Consider the following 19,733-nt stretch of genomic DNA (forward strand, 5'->3'; position numbering starts at 1 on the left):
CTAGGGTTACGAGAGGGCTAATATGATCCAAATTTGGAACCATTGATTCAGTCTCGGAATCACGGAACTGCCAGCCATCGTGCTTTTGGCTTTTCCCTATTTAGACAAGACCTGCTGTGTGAGTGGCGGCGTGAATTGCTGATCGACTTCCTCTCTCTTTGCCTTGCTGTGCACGGCTACAGTGATGCAATTCTATAATGTCTGAACAAGCCTCCTATTTAGACATTATGTCGTACAAGGGTACAGATGCCTGTACGTTCATACGTGTTTTTGTCTGAATGACTATATCTACATTCATTTTAAAAGTGAACCTGGGTACAGGTCCCTTAAATGCATGGTACTGATGGAAGTGTACTGCCATTCCCATGTTCAACGTAACACCTGTATACAAGATTTGTACCTTTTGAACAAGAACATTTGTTGTACAGGTTGAGTATCCCTTATCCAGACATCTGAAATCCGGAGTGCTCCACAGTCCGGACACCACGCTGTAACAAAAACAAAAAACAAAATGCCTCAGCTCACTCGCTCGCAGATTCCCAACTTTGCTGCTTTTAAACATGCAGTCAAAACTTACTTATTTCAGAAGGCTGTTAGTGACAGAGGTTTTGTCTGTAATTCTCTCTAGTTGTGGCTCTGTTTTTAATGTGAAGCTTTGTAATGTTTTTGATGTTCTCACTTTGGCGCTAGAGGGAAAAGGGAAAGCCCCCCTCCTCCACTCCCTGCTCAGTTTGGCGCCTGCTCTGTTGGCATCTGTTTTGGTGCTCTGGATCCCATGCCCAAGATATCTCATTATGCAAATATAACAAAATCCGGAAAAATCCAAAATCTAGAACACTTCCGGTCACAAGCAGTCTGGATAAGGGATACTTAACCTGTATGAGTGTTGAGCATAATGTGTGAATAGAGCTAATGACAAGCCCTGTGTGACCATTATAGCCCTCTTCAGACATTATAAATCTTGAGCAGCGCTCACACTTACAATGGGGAAAAGGGGGAGGAAATCCCATCCACCCCCACTGTCATTCACCCGCCACACCTGATGACCACACTTAGGACACCATTTGTTTGAAGGGGGTGGTGCCATAAGCATATTCACAGACAAATCTGTGAGCTGCAACCTTGATCAACTGAGCCCAATTGAGCGCTGCTTAAGATTTATAACATTTGAAGAGGGATTATGGTGCACCTGCATTTTGAAGTCCATACACTTGTACATGCCTTTGTGCAAATTCATTTTCAAAGTGAATCAAAGGGAAGCACGCCCTCAACTCCTGTCTGTGGCTTCCAGCGGCATCTGGTGGGCCACTGTGCGAAACAGGATGATCCAGCAGGGCTGTTCTTATGTTCTTAATCTGGGTACAGGCCCCTTAAACTCAGGATATAACTGCTATGCCTGCATTCAGCATAACATATGAATAGCTGTACCTGTGAACCTGTACATAGGTTGTCCAAGTGTTCAACATAACCTGAACAGGGCTAGAATTGTTGCTGTCTCATTGCCTTCAGGTAATGTATGTAAGTTGGTCCACTCCTTTATTGGACACACACACTGCTATCTTTCTTTTATTTATTTCCTCCCCCCCCCGCCCCGCTCCGATCCCATGGACTGTGGAGCCAGGCTAGATGGGATGTCCAAGCAGTCTCCCAGCCAGCCAGCCACTGACTGGACCCAGATCTGTCGAGGTTCGTCGTCATGATGTGCCTCAAAGCAGCCCTTGGGACCTACATTACAAAATAATTCAAAGAAAAGACTTTCAGCAAACGCCTTCTAGCTGCTGCCCACACATTTGGAGGGGTTCCCAATTCGCAGGTCGTGTTTAAGCTCACAGCAGTGTTTAAAGGTCGGCTCGGCGGGGAAGCCCAAGGTAAACTGAGCAGGTGGTTTAACCGGCGCGTAACCTTGGCTTAACCGGTTCGGCGTTAAAATATCACGCAGAGAAGCACAGTGTCCTCCACGCCGGCAGGTATCTCACCTCACTTGCCCTCCTCCTCCTCCTCCTCCTGGCCACCACCCCAGCCCCCACCATCCAGCAGCTTCTGCCCCGTCCCTGACGCGCGTGCGCAATGCGCGGGACTGGGCACCACTCTCCTGCAAAGAATGCCAAAAGTTTGAAGTGAAGTGCGTTAGGCTACCCCTGACTGCGCCGTTCTTATGGCAACCGAGCTCGAGCCATAAACACGCCCGCGCGAGCCTATGCGAGGGGAGTCCCTCGGCACGCGCAACTCAGCTGGTTCATTTTTGTCCGCTCTTCCTCCAAAGAAGCGTCTGGCCTGGCGAGGAGACACCTGCGTGCTGCATTCCCTTTGCAAGAGCAAAGCGGCAAGTTTGTGCCTCCGCACCTCTAGCTGGGCCGGGCTGTCCTCAGTGCGTTGGGCTTTCTCCTCAGTCTTCGTTCGTTTGGCGCACCGGCTGGCTTGTGTCACGCCATGGGGTGCTCGAGTAGCGCTCAGACGCAGGTCAAGGACTGCAGCCGGCCGGCTCCGAAATCCCCGGACGCCAACGGGCTACAGAAACGCGGTGAGCGCCGTGCCGGCTTCTTGCTACTACTGGCTACCCCCAGGCCCCACCGTCCGGCGCTTTCTGCCCCGTACCCGAAGCGCGTACTTGTGACTACTTGCTAGCAGATGTGGAGGAGGAAAGGCGCAGAGGCTGGGTAGCCTTTCTTCTTCTAAAACTTCTGCAAGACGAGGGTACCCTGGGAGGATAGCGCTTTGATTGGCAGAGGGCCGGGAAGAGGGGTTTAGATCCTTATGGGGCAGTATTGTTGTTTTTTAGGAGGAAGCAGATTGGTGTAAAGGGGGACAGAGTCCTGTACTCTTAATCGAAGGGGGGGATTTTAGAAAGTGCAGCTTTTCTCACGCCTGTCTGACAACTGTATCTCATGAAAGGTCTTTCTTCTGAAAAACTATTCAAGGTACAGGCGCTAGGTCATCCTGTGCGACTGGCTGCTTTAGTTGTACTGTATATATTTTCTGCTCTGTGTTCCTTTTCTTCAGAGAAACCATGCAGGCTGTTTCTAGATCATAAGGACTGAGCTTTCTTCTTTCCCCCTCCTATTTTATGGTGTCCATGACTGGTGAAGGAAAGCCCATAGTGGTGTATTGTGGCTTGTCCTGTTGATAAGCTACCATTCTGAAAATGTGCAACCTGATCATCTGGAGGGGCCGGCGGGGGCCAGTGTCAGGAGCTGGGCAGCTGCCAAAGGCATAGTAGGGATCCCTGAGGCTGCCTCTGCCCATCATATAACCTTTGTGTAGTGCTGGTGCCTGGTGGGTTGACTTTTGGGGGCCCACTAAGTGATGGGGCAGGGGATTCCTTGCAAAGCCATTTGCTATTTTCTGGAGAAGACCTGGTTTTGCAGTAGCAAGCATGAATGGTCCCCTGATCTAAGTGTAGTAGTTAGATTGCTTGCTTGGAATCTGTAATGGATTGGTTGATGGTGAATTAACTGACCCTTAATCCAGATGCAACAGAATTGTTTTTATTTTATTTAACGTAGTGGTATCCCCCCCACCACTACCGAAGTCTCTAGGCAATTTACAACAATAAAACAAACCAAGAAATTTTAAAAGAATTAAAACATATTAAAAGTTCAAATTAAAATAACTATCCATAAAAACTGCAAATAGCTAAAAAGCTTGGCAAAGCACTGGGTAGGAATCATATCAAGGTCAACAACCGTCACAGACCTTCTGATGGGTTCCAAGAAACCCAGGAAATTATGGAATAACTGGTCTTAGATGGGAGTCACATTTCAAAAAAGTTCAAACATGGGAATATCCCTAGGTGTGACTTTTCTCCTAGATTTTCAGGTGATAGCTCTGACCAGAAGTGAACTGTCAGCTTTGATTGGTGTGCCACCTGGTCCCTTTATAGATAAGAATCTTGCTCCGATCTCTCATACCATAGTTAGTAACTGGACAGAAAGACTTAAAACAACAACATTTTTTATATCCTGCTTTACCTCCAAGGAGCCCAGGGTGGTGTACTACATAGTACTTAAGTTTCTCCTCACAACAACCCTGTGAAGTAGGTTAGGCTGAGAGAGAAGTGACTGACCCAGAGAGTCACCCAGCAAATATCATGGCTGAATGGGGATTTGAACTCAGGTCTCCCCAGTCCTAGTCCAGCACTCTAACCACTATACCATGCTGGAGCATGGTGGCTCCTTTATATTTAGGATGTGGCTTAGTTGTTATCTGGGCCTCTAACATAAAGCATGTTATACTGATTCTGTGAGGACTCCAGTGGCTTTTAGTTAGCCTCTGTGCTAAATTCCAACATGGTTTCAGGGACTGCATGATTCCCGCCCCCCACCCCCTGACTGCCCTGCTAAGAGTTGAGTGCCTAAGAGTAATGAAGCCCTATTACAGATCTCATGACTGAGAAAAGCAAGATTGCCTTTTAAAAGAAATAGTGCCTTCCCAGTGGCGGCTTCAACTTAGTATATGTATGTATATAGCATTGCAGCCTTTGAGTTGTCATGTTTTGATGTTCAGGAATTGCTGCCATAACCTGTCACCTGATTTGATCCTGCAGTTCAAAGAGAGCAACTTTATGTCTTGTTGCTGGATTGGCATAGTTCATCTTGGCAGGACCTGCACTGATTGACGGGCTATAGATCAGAACTTAATCCTATTCATGCTGTGTGTAACAAAATACAATTTTATTATACAATGAATATGACATATTTATATACTGCTTTTCAACAACAAAAGTCCCCAAAGCGGTTTACTTAGATATAAATAATATATATATATAATATGGCCCCCTGGCTCACAGTGTAAAAAAGAAACACAAGATAGACACCAGCAACAGCCACTGGAGGGATGCTGTGCTGGGGATGGAAAGAGCCAGTTGCTCACCCCCTTCTAAATAAAGAGACTTACTACTTTAAAAAGGTGCCTCTGCTGTTGGCAGGGGACTAAAAGGATACTCATGCCAAAAGTATCCTGATGAGTGTTTTGAATGTTCTTTAGGCTGCTTGCTCAACCATGTAGTTCTGATTCCCAAACTGTACTAGTTTGTGTAGTACTAGGATTTCTCGAGGGCTTCCCTGTAGGCCAACCGAACCTCTCTGTTTCATGCAAAGTGTAAGCAAAATTGTTATTGCAGCAAGATTTGTTGTTGGAGTACATACCTGCAATTGTCTGAAGTCTCAGGAGGTGTGTACACAGACACACAGACCCCAAATCAATGTTGGGAACCACTGATATAGTTTATTACTAATTCAGAAGAAGCAACTTGCAAACTTTAATAATTATAAGTTTACATTTGCATGAAATACTAAGCTTTACATGAAAAAGATCAAGAAAATAAAATGCTGGGGAAGAGTAAGGATTAAGCTGAAAGTGCTGGCAAACTACTTCCCTTACACTGCTGGAACAAAGTAAGGCTTTGACCTTCCATCTAAATAAATGCATGTTTGGCAAAACTTCAGCAAAGGAACCTTTTTGAGGATTTAGAAGCTTACAGGGTGGAGGATACCAAATTCATGAAATTCGAAAAAAGATGATATAACCAACTGAGCTTATCATACCAGAAAACAAGCTTGTCATAATCCTGTCATAATTAACAAGTTTTCTCTTGAATTCCCTTAAAGCCTCTTTAGTCAGGACTTCTTTATGTATGATCATTAAAGTTCAGGTAGTTGTCAAGATTGATTTGGATAGAAGAGGATGCTTCACTTGTTGCTTCCTTGAGACTTGCCTCCTCCCTCCCACCCCCAAACACCACCTGTATAACATGCTGTAGCCTGAAATCTTGCTTCTGCTTTTTGGCTTCTAGACCTCCTGGGGCTAAAAGACTGACCACTTTATCCAACTATCAACAACACCCTGCACTGTGACAGGCAGGATATGCATGGAGGGGAGGAATTATGTTTTGCATGCAGCCAATGGCATTCTAGTCAAGGCCACCCACTGTTGCCTCAATGCTGTTCCCAGTACAAATGCAGAGCTTTACTGTTGCCAAGGGAGTGAAGGGCAACTATTCATTTGACACATGTAACTTGTACTGTATGAGGAAAGTAATTGGGATGGGGCAGATCCCCTTTATTCAGGTTTTGCATCTCCCAGCTCTGCCCCCTAATTTGTCCTACTGAGTTCTGTGGCACATCAGAGCCCTACTGAGTAAAACTACTGTGTAACAATACCCAGAGGACTAGCAGCTGGATATTTTGGAGGAGAGGACAAAAGCAAAACTGCTTGCTTGAAGCAAGAAGTATTATATTGGTGCTAATGTCTGGTTACCGGTTACTGTCGCCGGCTCATCTTGTGGCGACTCAAGGCCAGCCCTTTTCGGTGGCTGCCCCAGGGCTTTGGAATGCACTTCCTGTCCAAATAAGAGCTGCTCCATTTCTGATTGCTTTTTAAAATGCCCTTAAGACACCTGTTTTTTCAGGCTTTTAATTAACTATCCTGTGAAATTTTAACTATTTCATTCTGTGAATTGTTTAATTGTGTTTGTTCTGTGAAAGTGGTGTTGTATTTTGGATTGTGTATACCACCTAGATAGATCAGGTGAAATATACATCATAATAAATACATAACAACAACATTTATATACTGCTTTTCAACAGAGGTTTCCCAAGCGGTTTAGAGGGAGAGAGAGAGAGAGAGAGGGAGGAATGAATGAATGAATGAATGAATGAATGAATGAATAAAATGAACCCGTCCCCAAAAGGTTCACAATCTAAAAAATAATAATAAGATACACCAGCAGCAACAGTCACTGGAGGTACTATGCTGGGGGTGAATAGGGCCAATTAATCTCCCTCTGTTAAATAAAGAGAATCACCACATTAAAAAGGTGCCTCTTTGCCCAGTTAGCAGGGGTCCTCTGAATGAATGAATGATCAGATTGACTTGTTAATACGCTGATCTCTGTTGGAGTGGAAGTGCTTGTGAAATGCACCAGTCTTCAAAAGGAAATACCCAGTCACTTTAGATAGTGTGTGGTTAGATAGCTGGTACCCCTGTGCTTTTTATGCTGTAGAAATTAGTGGCATTTTCCAACCTATGTCTGATGTTGCCCAATCGCAATTTCCTGTGCAGTGATATTGGATAAGAGTCCCTGCCCTTTCCTTGTGGTGGCTCACATTCCACATTTATCCAGGAATTGTTATGAGCATCAGCTAACACTCCACAGTCTCTGAATGTTGGGCTCCTAAACTGTCAACCTATTTTCTGGGGTAACTATCTGGTTTTAATCAGTCACTTTAAATAAATGCATTACCTTGGTGAAGCTTAGAGATGTGAAAGCCTAGAAAAAACCTGGTGGGGAGGAGAAAAAACCCTGGGTGGAGGGAGAAAACTGGTGGGAGGGGAAGGATTTCTTTTCATTTTTTCCTATAAAAAATGTTTTTCCCCATTTTTTCAGGATTAATAAATTGATTTTTAAAAAATCAGTTTAATTAAATGATTTAAAAATCATAAAAATAGAACCTAAGTCAAAGATATCATCATGAATATTAAACATAATTCTCTGAACATGTTAACGTATATGGGGATGAGAGATAACAGACCTGATGAATCCTATTCTGCAGGTGGTGTACATGCAGAGCGCATGCACACACAGACACCAGACCTTGACTGTCTCTCCAAAAGTGCAAAGACAAAGAAGGCCAATAAATGGAGGATTGTGGGGATGGAGTATATCTGAGTAAGGAGATGGTGTCAGGTTATAAATGCAAGGGATAGGAGAGGGGAATAAGTGGAAACAAAAGTGAACAGAACATATTAATGCAGTTCCAAGGAAATGTTTTCAGAGTGTATCCTTCATTGTAGAAGGGAAACTCCTAACATGGCAGCAGTCTGTACAATAGACCCTATTTGCGAATATTTTAATTAGGGATGTGCACGGACTACAGTTTTGTATACGAACCGGTTAGTGGTTTGGGTTTGGCAGTTTGAATGAGAGCCAGCGTGGTGTAATGGTTAGAGTGCTGGACTAGGACCAGGGAAACCCGAGTTCAAATCCCCATTCAGCCATGAGACTTGCTGGGTGACTCTGGGCCAGTCACTTCTCTCTCAGCCTAACCTACTTCACAGGGTTGTTGTGAGGAGAAACTTAAGTATGTGGTACACCACTCTGGGCTCCTTGGAGGAAGAGCGGGATATAAATAGCACTAGGGGAGCTGCACCTTTACAAGTGGATAGCACAGATCCTTACCTGCATGCCCACCACTCCTTTCAGCTTCCTCCTGCTGCTGCACTCCCCCCACCGCCACAGCCTCCGCATGCATGGAAGCCATGTGCGTGGTCAACATGGTGCTGTTGACCATGCAAATGGCCATGTGTGTGATGACACACGGGTTGCTGAGGGAAGTGCTGCCGCTGCAGCAGGAAGCTGAATGGAGCGGCAGGCACACAGGTAAGAACCTGCGCTACTCACTTTTAAAGGTGCAGCTCACCCTGCCTCCCTGGTGCCACACTCAAACTGCCAAACCGCTTTTTGGAGTGGCAGGACTGGAATAAACCAGTTTGGCAAACCACAAACCAGTTCATATTCGAACCAGTGAACAAACCGCGCTTCGTGCACACGCCTAACAATGAAGTTCTTGTACCTGTGAATAAGACAGGCATGCATGCAAAATGCAGACAGTGCAATAAAGAAATGCAAGGCCTTGTTGTCCAAATTAAACAGCACTATCAGAAGTGTGTACCTATGATAGTGTGCATCTACTCTCTAAAAATGAAACCTACATATATCTCTGTGTATTTAGGTTATATTTGCCAGCAATAATGTACTTTTACTAAAAAAAAATATGATGATTATATAGAACCTTCCTGACTAGTGATTTAAATCATTAAAACCAAGTCCTTCTGTGATGTGATATAAATTGTTATTTAAATGAATTTGATTTAGATCCAATCAACTCTGGATTTCCCACCCTCACCCCCAGGCATTCACATCTCCAGTGAAGGCACTCTAAGGATTTTTGAGGAACAGGATAAGAGAACTTGTAATCTTAATAATCATGAGCTACCATTTATGTAGAAGCAAAGAACAGCTTGAATTCTTCTGTCATTTGCATTACTCTGCAGTCCCAAATTTGATTATAAAGAACATAGGAAGCTGCCATATACTGAGTCAGACCATTGGTCTATCTAGCTCAGTATTGTCTTCACAGACTGGCAGTGGTTTCTCCAAGGTTGCAGGCAGGAATCCCTCTCAGCCCTCTCTTGGAGAAGCCAGGGACGAGAACTTGAAACCTTCTACTCTTCCCAAAGTGGCTCCATCCCCTGAGGGGAATATCTTACAGTCCTCACACTTCTAGTCTCCCATTCATATGCAATCAGGGCAGACCCTGCTTAGCTAAGGGGACATGTCATGCTTGCTACCACAAGACCAGCTCTCCTCATGATATTGTTGGAAAGCTCCTGCTATACACCAATTTCAAATAGGCATTGTTTGCTTCAGTTCATGGTTATTTTTGGTAGAAAGAAAGCCATGACAGTTTTATCCTAAAAACCAGATTTCTTGTTTTACCTGTCTGGGTACATCCAAGGGCACATGTTAAAGCCATCTTGCTGAAATTAAGCAGGTCTGGGTCTGACCAGTGCCTAGATGGGAGACTGGGAAACACTCTTGATAAATTGCAAACTGGAATCAATTCCTTTACCCCTGTTCTGAGGTAGACTTCCCAGAGAGGGAGAAAGTTGCAGGTAACTATTTGTCACATTTGCTTGATATGAAGATGTTGGAGGATTATTACAAGAGGAAGTATGCCACAGTGGTGATGTGAGATCATCGGTAAATCATTCCAGCACAGCATAGTGGTTAAGAGTGTTGGACTAGGAATGGGAGGACCCGAGTTCAAATCCCCATTCAACCGTGAAACTCACTGTGTGACTCTGGGCCAGTCATGAATCTGTCAGCCTAACCTACCTCACAGGGTTGTTGTGAGGATAAAAATAACCACATACACCACTCTGAGCTCCTTGAAAATGGGGTAGTGTAGGAAGACTTGCCAATGCCAGATTCATTTGCACACAGGAAGCTGCCTGACAGCAAGTCCAGCCATTAATGCAACTAGCTCAGTAGTGTGCATGCTGTCTAGCAGTGGTTCTCCAGCCCTACCTGGAGATGCCAGGGATTGAACCTGGGACCTTCTGCATGAAAGCAAATGGCTGAGCTTCGGCCGCATCCTCAGGATAAGATCAGTAAGGGACTAATTACTTATTGCAGGTACCTCAACTGAATAGTAGAAAAGACTTTTTAAAATCAACCAACCTCATGTGACAGCATATCTATATCATGCATATGATCATCATTACCTATAAAGCCCTTAAGGGCTTGGGTCCGAGGTATTTGAGAGAACACCGCCCCGGGACTCTGGAATTCACTTCCTAATGAAATTAGTTTCCCCTTCTCTGAATGTTTTAAAGAAGGAACTTTAAAAACATACCTGTTTAGTCAGGCTTTTGGTTTATAGCTCTAAATATTCATTTTTAAAGATTTTTTATTTTTAAAATTGTTAATTATGTTAATGTTTTAATGTTGTAAACCACCCAGGGACTTCTTGTATAGGACATTTATATATATAAATGCACTAAATAAATATGTACTTACAACACACACCACCATTTCTGCTCTGTGTGTCATGCATAGAAGAACCAATGTAAAAAGGCCTCTTCTAGTCAGAATGCTTCTTGAGAACCAAAGCACCAAAAGTAGCTGTGGTGTGTTATACCTATGCATCTTACCAGAATTGACCCCTTGAGATGTGCAGCTGTATACAGAGAATGGGTACCATTCTAACTGGGCAAAGAGGCACCTTTTACCGTGGTGATTCTCTTTATTTAGCAGGGGGAGAGTAACTGGCCATATCCACCTCCAACACCGTACCTTCAGTGACTGTTGCTGGTGTCTATCGTGGTTTTAATGTGAGCCCTTTGGGGACAGGGAGCCTTTTTATTTATTTATTATCTCTCTGTGTAAACCGCCCTGAGCCATTTTTGGAAGGGCGGTATAGAAATTGAATTAATAATAATAATAATAATAATTAATAATAATAATAAATATAGTACCCATGTATGTAAAATAAGCTATTTTAAGTTCTAATGTTAGCTTGGATTTCTACTTAGTAGTGTAGTTACTTGCTTTGTAGCAGGACTGTTTTGACTGTTACAGAATATTTTCACACACTTGGCTTTTAAAAGAATTTGTTTTTAAACTTTCTCTGCACAGCTCATTCTGTATGTAGAATGAGAAGTGGCTACACTTCTACATACATGGTACCCAAAGTGTAGCTATGTGCATAATAGACTTCCGTTGAGAGTGTGTGTGTGTGTGTGTGTGTGTGTGTGTGTGTGTGCATGTTTGTGTATTCAGCCATATTTGCTGGGTGACTCTGGGCCAGTCACTTCTCTCTCAGCCTAACCTACCTTGCAGGATTGTTGTGAGGAGACACTTAACTATGTACCCTGCTCTGGGCTCCTTGGAGGAAGAGCGGAATATAAATGCAAAAATAAGTAAATAAAATTGCGAGTATGTGTATAAACATGCATGAATCTACCAATGGACTTAATAATTTGGATTCCTTTTCTTTTTCTCTTTGAAATGCATAACCAGATGAAAAGTTCCCAACCACCGATGAAAATGAAACCATACCTGACCAGACCAAACTTGGAGCCATGGAAGAAGTGGATCTTGGACTGGATGGAACAAAACAAAGTGAGGATCTTACCAAAGAAGAGATGGATGTGTTGGTTCCAGGATTAACAAAATGTGTTCTTTCTACCAGTCAAAGAGTAGACCCCGAGGGCACTGAGCCTTTGCCAGCGGCATCAGAAGAGAAGTTCTGTAGGGGTGACTTGTTGCCTTCAGGCCTAGCAGAAGCCGGTGAGCCTCAGCCCGTGGAACCAACAGAGAGTGGGGAGTCTCAGCCTACCACGGAAGCTGCCAGTGCTTGGCTTCCAGAAACTGCACAGAAGCCTGAACCTGCCAGATCAGCAGAGGGGAACGCAGCTGAGTCTGCAGGGACCGAAGAAGCAAACCCTCATCTTGTCACAGAATTTGCGACTGAGTTGCAAATGGGTGAAGAGGAACCGCTAACTGAGGGTAACAAGTGTGTTATGGTAGACTTGGAAGGTTAGGTTATGATCAGTATGTAAATACAACTTGCATGCAAGTACCTGGTGGGCAGAATCTTGTCTGCACTATTTGTATGTGGAAGAGCCATGCGCTGTGGCATATTTGCAGAAAACAAATATGTATTTAACATTTGTATACCGCCTGAAACTGAAGTCTCTTAGCAGAAAGCCATCCCCATGCTGATCTGGGGATGTACCTGCTTGCCTGTTGCTATTTCTGAAACATCACAGTAGCTTGTGTTTAGAAACTGTGCAGTCAAAATATGTTTCTAGGATATAACTGTTAACCTAAAACGGCAACATTGCCAAGTTCAATCTGCTGGTGTTGCTACAACTGATAGTGTTTAAATAATTACTCTGCTACATTACACCATATCCTGTCCAATACCATCTCTCCTTCAGTGGCTAGAAAGTTTTGCTTCTGCATTTGGTAACTGGAGATCTGTCACTTCTCAACATGGAGGATTTAGTTATGGCTCATAGTCATGTATAGATCTGTCCCCCATAAGAATATCTTCTTGCACTTTTGTGATGAGGTTTGATGCATGTTAAAAGAATGTTTAGTGCTATATAGTGGTTTGGAATGTTACCTTGGCAAGAAGGTTAAAGCCAATACTAAGGAAGTCCAGCAAGAAGAGCCCTGCAGCCTAGTAAATCCCTAGTGGAGAAAGGGGGGCAATTTAAAAATGTTTAATTAGAAAGAAGAGTTAAGGAGTTGAAGGGAGGTTCCCTGTATAAAAGTGTCTGATGTACAGCCTACTGAAAAGGCTGGGGGCGGGGGGAGAAGAACAGATGATTATTATTATTATTATTGTTATTATTATTACATTTATATCCCGCTCTTCCTCCAAAGAGCTCAGAGCGGTGTACTACATACTTGAGTTTCTCTTTCACAACAACCCTGTGAAGTAGGTTAGGCTGAGAGAGAAGTGACTGGCCCAGAGTCACCCAGCTAGTTTCATGGCTCAATGGGGATTTGAACTCAGGTCTCCCCGGTCCTAGTTCAGCACTCTAACCACTACACCACGCTGGCTCGTAATATTTTGCGTAACATGTTTAAAGTAGACCAGCTGAATGAGCTGTCCAGCGACAGGCGTGTGTGCCACGACTGGCGCATGCGTGCTCGTATTTTTGCAACTTCCAGGCAACGACGGGGGCAGGGGCGGCAGGGAGGAACGCTGCCTCCCCCAAAACTACAAGCCTAAATGTAGCGCCGGAGGGGGAAGAGCGGTGGGAGGGGTAAGTACTACCCCCCCCGCCCTTAAAGGTAGACCCCCCTCAGTGCCAAACCGCGCTGCAGTGGTTCCGTGCACACCACTAGAAAACATCATGTACTATGTTTATTGTATACCGAAGGAAGAAATACTTCACACAGTGCATGGTTTATTATTATTATTCAATTTCTGTACTGCCTTCCAAAAATGGCTCAGGGCGGCTTACACAGAGAAATAATAAATAAGATGGATTCCTGACCCCAAAGGGCTCTAAATCTAAAAAGAAACATGAGATAGACACCATCGACAGTCACTGGAGATCCTGTGCTGGGGATGGATAGGGCCAGTTACTCTCCCCCTGCTAAATAAAGAGAAACACCATGTTAAAAGGTGCCTCTTTGCCAAGTTAGCAGGGGTTTATGGAGTTCACTACCACAAAATGTGGTGATGGCCACTAAGTTAGATGGCTTTAAAAAGGCCATAATCAAATTCATGGACATATCTTTCAGTGCCTCCTAATCTTGATAGCTATATATGCACATCCAGATTCAGAGGCCATTGAATACCTGTTGCAGGGAAGAGCTTTTATCTTTATGTCCTGTTTCTGGGCATCCCAGAGATACTTGGTGGGCTATTGTGGGAAGCAGGATAGTGGACTAGATAAGTAAGACTTGGTCTGATCCAGCAAGGCTGCTCTTGTGTTCTTATGGATGGCCGGAAAGAACTCCTAACAGATCAGATGCTTGGGTGAATTGGCTACTTACTTGAGGCTTCGAGACAATCAATTTAAATGAGCTCAACCCATATTTTTAGCTTTAGTACTATGACTTTTGTTCACTTGTGCAGCTGAGTACTTTTCTAAAAGCATACATAATTGAGAGACTAACTTGAATAACACAGATAGCTGTATACATAAGCTGAGGACTATGTTAGCTACACAGAAAACATGGCACATACATCAGCTAGCAATTGCTGAATAACTCCTGTGTTAACTTCCTCTCTTTTTTGATGCTTAGAAAATCATAAAGCTGACAACTTATATCCATAAAGTTCTGGGCATTCAATACTTGGTCAGTGTTCCCTGACTTGATTCTATGGTTACTGTTCCAGGTGAGACGGGAGAAAAGGTGGAAACTGAGATGCACTGTGAGATAGTAAGTGAGGGCTCTGAAACAAAAGAAGAAATGGGAGAAGCTACAACAGCAACAGAGATAGGTATGTTGACAGAAGTAAAGGACTAAGATATTAAGAGCTCGAAAAGCTGTATTCATAACCTTTCATCAACCATTCCTGGCTTGCTCCTGCCTTACTCCAATTAAAGAAGGTGTTCATACAGTATTTTGCAGCTGATGCCTGCTTGTGCATCCACTTTGGTTTTATGTAAAGGCCCAACTAGTAAGAAAGATGGAGCTGTGTGTTTAAACCCAGGTTTACTCTAACTGCATCTAAAGGGGATTGTCTGGGTTGGGGTTCTTAAAATGGTAATAGGGGCACAGGAGGGGGGAGCCTGCCCCCCTCTTACCTCCCTGTAGTTCCTCTCAGAATGTACTTTCTCCTCTGCTTTACTCGCTTTTGGTATTGGAAGCATAGCTCATGAGTAAAGTACTTGGAAGGGGGGAAATTGCAGCAGCAAGACACAGGTGAGTAAAAGTTTAGCTTAGTCTGTGCACCTCTTTTGCTGTTAATCAGATCCCAAAACACAAATAAGGGCAGTCGTGGAATCCTTTCCCCGTTAATCAGATCCCTGCTTTAAATAATATTCAATCTGCCACCCTCCCATCTAACTTGCTCTTAAGTCTTTTCTGCAGTAGATGACCTAATTGAAAATGATAGGTTTTAAAGGAAGTAACCTTGGAAAATTAACCCAGGCTTAATTAAGCATGTTTAATCCCATAGTTACTATTTGCCAAACATGTAGAATTAACTATCAGATTACTATCATGGCTCTGGGATTCCTTGCCCCCACTGTACTCTTGCTGTTGGCAGTGAGGATTGGGATGGACAGACGTTGAGAAGCTCACTCACATGGTTATCTGGCGGACAAAACAAAGTACAGGCCAACTGAAGACAAAAAAGCAGATTAAAAAGGAGGGCAAAAGGGTTCGTCACTCAAGCCAGATCTATGATTACAGCTAGAGTACCACTCTAATTTCCATCAATCTCATTCTAAGGTAGATATTTCCTTTCTGTGAAACTGAAGGCCTCATGCTAACTTGACTGGAAGCTGAAGATTAAAATGCAAATAAACTATACACCAAAGTAGTTATATAAATAGGGTGAACAAAGTTTTATTTTGTGGTGATGATTTATAAAGGATACTACTGATGGTCAACTGAAAATTGGGTAAGTTAAAGGGAGAAAGCTTTCCCTCTTATTTTAGAGCTCAAAATGCTCTTATCTCTGAAACCTGTCTGTTAAAATATAAACTCTGCATCCTTGTTCTCATTGATTCCTGCTGTTGCAACATAACAATGCCAAAGTGCTGAATCAGTCATTAACTTACAAAAGATCATACACTTATATTTAGCTGAGAGCAAAGCTGCTAGCTGAGATCACAATCTTTCAAGTAAGTTGGGTATTTGTTTGGTATTCTGACATGCTAAATACTAGAACAAATTTTGAACAATGTATTATCTAATTTATTTCAAGCTGTTCCTAAATATAGTGTTAAAAGTCCTTATTACACTAAATTGTGTGTTTAATATTACAGAAGCTACTGATAATGAAGAGTGAATGTTTTCTCCTGGACTTTGGTTGCTCAAGTATTAATACTTCAGTTTGAGAACTGGATTTTTAGAAAATCTTCTATGAGCTTGCTACAACTACTGAAGTACTAGCAGGGTGTAGAGGATTTTAAGGATTGTATTTTGGGAAGTCAAGTTGCCAAGATACCTCTGAGGAACTGCAAATTTAAACCTTTTATATGTCTGCCATAGAATGCCTTCTGCAAACTTTCATTCAAGAGGAACTGTGTTTCAAAATAACTTTCTGTAGAGTTAATTGGGAAGTTTTAAATTAACATGTGAAGGATAAACCAGGGTAAACTGAGGATACATGCAATTTAAATGCATGTAGACTTACCCTAGTACCATCCCAGTGTGTAAAAGTTGGCTAAGGATAATTCAGACTCTAGTAGAGATTTTGCAGCCATGAGCTGTATGGAACAATTCTTGATGCATTCTTGATACATGTTTACTGTTGAGATTAATAGTGCTGCTTTACTACAATCAAGATAGAAAAGGCAAGCTGCCATCTGTAATGATTATAATCTTCAAAACACTTGTGGAGTGGGAGCTGGTATAAAGTTAGCACTTTGCAATCACAAGATATACCATCCCTTGACAAAGCAAACATCCTGTATACTTAATGAGAAGTGACCGATGAGCACATTAACACATACTTGCTCATTATGTGGTAACAGTGTGTTAAATAGATTAAATGTGTTTTACTCTAAAGTTGCAAATCTGTAAAATGTAAGATACTGGTCCTATTAAGGCACTGTGCATCTGACAGCCCATAGTATAGAAATATGAATTGTAACCAAATGAGTTATTGCTTCCAGTGTGCAATAGTTGGTCTTTCTGGATCACTTCTAGACTATATTTTGCAAAATACAGGTGGCCCTCATTATCAGCAGGGGTTCCATTCTCCCCTACAACCATGGATAATACCTTGAGTGAATGAAGTGGTGGTGGTGGGGCGGCTAGGTTCCTAGAAGCTTAAGAAGAGCTTCAAAAGGCAAATGATCAATAAAGTAGCATCCTATGTTTTCTAGGTCTCCAGCAATGCCCCTCTACCCCCAATTCTGTCAATTTCCCACACAAAATGTGGGGGAGGTTTTTAAAGGAAGAGCCACAAAATGGCTCCCTTCAGCAGAATGGTGACCGGAAATGACCTTGGTGGTCACTTCTGGCCACCTAGGAACTGCAGATAGGCAAATTTCAACTATTTTTAGAACCGCAGATAACCAGTCCAGGTGTACATGGGCCGACAGCAGATTTGCAAAACCTCAGGTGTCAGGACTGTAGATAATGAGGGCCACCTCTATACCTATACATTCTACTTGCTTTTATAAACCTATTTGATGAAAATTAGCTGATAATATATAGGAAAAACAAATCCTTCAATGTTTTTTAAATGAAGGAAGTTTTGAAGTGCACATCTTGTATAATAGAGAAGAATTTGACACACAAAGCAAGGGAACTGACAGATATTTGGAGTGTAACTTCATTGGTTGTATGGTTTAGAGAAGACTTCTGTAAACTTCAGCAGAACTGACCTTCACTCATCTTGTTCTGGACCAGGAAACCTTGAATACTTCTATCCCAGAGTACATATGATATGGTTTGCTTCTGTGCCCCTTCAGGTAAAGTCTACAAAATGTAATCTCAAACACATTGGAATAAAGAAAACAAATGAAACTATGGAACCTGTGTGATGTGGTATAAAACTGAATATTAAGGTGATCAGGTTAACACCCTATTGGTTGATGTACAACAGTTTTATGACAAGATGTGAAATACAATCTTTCCGTAGTAACTAAAAATATTTCCAGTAATAAGTAACTTGAGAATTACACAGAACCTTTAGATTACCTAACTTGGAAGAGAGTGTACTATTACTACTTAGTGGACCATGACTTGCTAGCTCATTTTTCCTTGTCTAGGATCAATATGATAATAGTGCTCTCTACCAAAATACTGTCACTTTTCTCTTTCAAATATTGAAACTGAAGTGGACACGTCAGCTTGCTGTTACTACAATACAAAATAGCATTGTATACTGTTATACATAGAAAGCTCTTTAATAGATGGAGGTTGTGGTGCTGCCGTGTCTCCTAGAAAAAATATCCATTGCATTTAACACATGGAAACACACACAATGTTGAAGTTGCCCATTAATTGGTGTGATGGTACTTGGTGTTAGGGTTACCACCTGGTCAGTTACGACTAACAAGGTAGAACACAGTATTTGGGCTCCAGGGTCTTTTGGAAGAATCTTAGTATTTCTCTAAATCACATGTGGTGCTAATGAAAAGCTTTTTAAAGTAGGGCTAACGTAACTCACCTTGTTCTAAAGATACAAGCAAGTTATGTAAAATACCACTACCTTCCTTGCCCTTAAGGGGCTCACTGTGAGGAAACAGCTTGCACTAAATGTGTGTACAATGCTCAAAGCTAAACTGCAACTACTTTCCATGTTGACATCTGAGAGTAAAGTAGAGAAGTTAGGATAAATACTTCAGTGACATGTATTAGTATGACTTGCACTTAAATTACTGCAATGAGTAACAATGAAAAAAATGTCAACTTTATCAACTACTACTAGGTGAGGCCCACTGTAGACCTGGTAAAATCATTTTGCATAGATTACTTATAGGAAAGTTCAAGAAATTAAACGTAAAAATGTTTAAATGTTCCTGCAAAACAAAAGAACTCCCAACACATCGACTGTGAAGCTAGTCTAAAAACCCCACTCTCCCTGCATCATCTCAGATGGTGTGGGGAGATTTAAGGAAGACAGAGTTTGGAATTTGTAGAATTTCAACTTCAAACCATACTCAGTTGATGGAATAGTTACCATATATGGTAAACTTGAATCATAGTAAATTTGAATCTGAGAGATCTTCTGCTTCTCTTGGGTGTAATGCTTATAGATCTGAGTGTTAAATCTGAAGTTAATTGTATTCAGAATTTCTTCTAAAAATATAAAACACTTCCACCTTCCCCCTGTATATTCCACTGTAAAAAGTACATTCATTCAGTGACAGGATTGTGTATGCCAAATTTGGTATCTGTAGGTATTCAAGTAGTAAGTTTTACATTGAATAAACTACTACACACGTTGATAAGGTCCATCATTGACTGGGCAAAGCCATTTTGTGTAGATTATACTGCTTAGGAAAGTTCAAGAAATGAAATCCAGGTGGTAACAGGGGGTTACCAGGAGGTAAATGTTATGACTGGGCTAACATTTATGGTAACTGCAATATTGGGAGTGTTTGTCCTAACCCCCAAAGATGGAGTTGGGGTCACTAGCTAAACAATCCAATCTCACGGCAAGAGTAGATGGAGCAGCTTGTGTGGAGGAGAGTAGCTTTAAACTTAAACTCCACACATGAGCTGAGAAGCTGGCTTAAAAACCCACTCTCCCTGCTTCTCAGCTGATATGTGGGGAGGTTTAAAGAGGAGGTGCAAAAGGTGAGAGTAGATGGAGCAGCCTGTGCTAGGGGTGTGCACAGAGTGCAGTCCGAATTTGGGCTGGTCTGCAGACCTGTCTGGCAGTTAGAGGCGGCATGGGGAGAGGGTGGGTGAGTGGCACCTTTAGAAATAAAGGCGCAGGTTCTTACCAGTGTGACTGCCACTCCCCGCAGCAGCGGTGCAAGCTCCATCACTCACCCGATATATCTGACCATGA

At 42.5% G+C, this 19,733-nt stretch overlaps 1 protein-coding gene across 3 annotated transcripts; it reads left to right on the forward strand.

Annotated features, from left to right (window-relative positions):
• The first annotated feature begins 2,077 nt into the window (after window positions 1-2,077).
• ERICH5 (glutamate rich 5) lies at window positions 2,078-17,745 on the forward strand. 3 transcript variants are annotated; one of them, XM_053250747.1, is made up of 4 exons: window positions 2,078-2,521; window positions 11,582-12,100; window positions 14,427-14,531; window positions 16,027-17,745. In XM_053250747.1, exons 1-4 carry the CDS (start codon window positions 2,431-2,433, stop codon window positions 16,047-16,049), a joined length of 738 nt encoding a protein of 245 aa, XP_053106722.1. In that variant the 5' UTR covers window positions 2,078-2,430; the 3' UTR covers window positions 16,050-17,745. The 3 variants fall into 3 exon arrangements, with proteins under 3 accessions (XP_053106722.1, XP_053106724.1, XP_053106723.1); XM_053250748.1 differs by having other exon boundaries at window positions 2,079-2,521; window positions 11,582-12,070; XM_053250749.1 differs by lacking the exon at window positions 16,027-17,745 and having other exon boundaries at window positions 11,582-12,077.
• Window positions 17,746-19,733: the final 1,988 nt, after the last annotated feature.

This window comes from Hemicordylus capensis, chromosome 4, assembly GCF_027244095.1.
Source record: "Hemicordylus capensis ecotype Gifberg chromosome 4, rHemCap1.1.pri, whole genome shotgun sequence".
NCBI lineage: Eukaryota > Metazoa > Chordata > Lepidosauria > Squamata > Cordylidae > Hemicordylus > Hemicordylus capensis.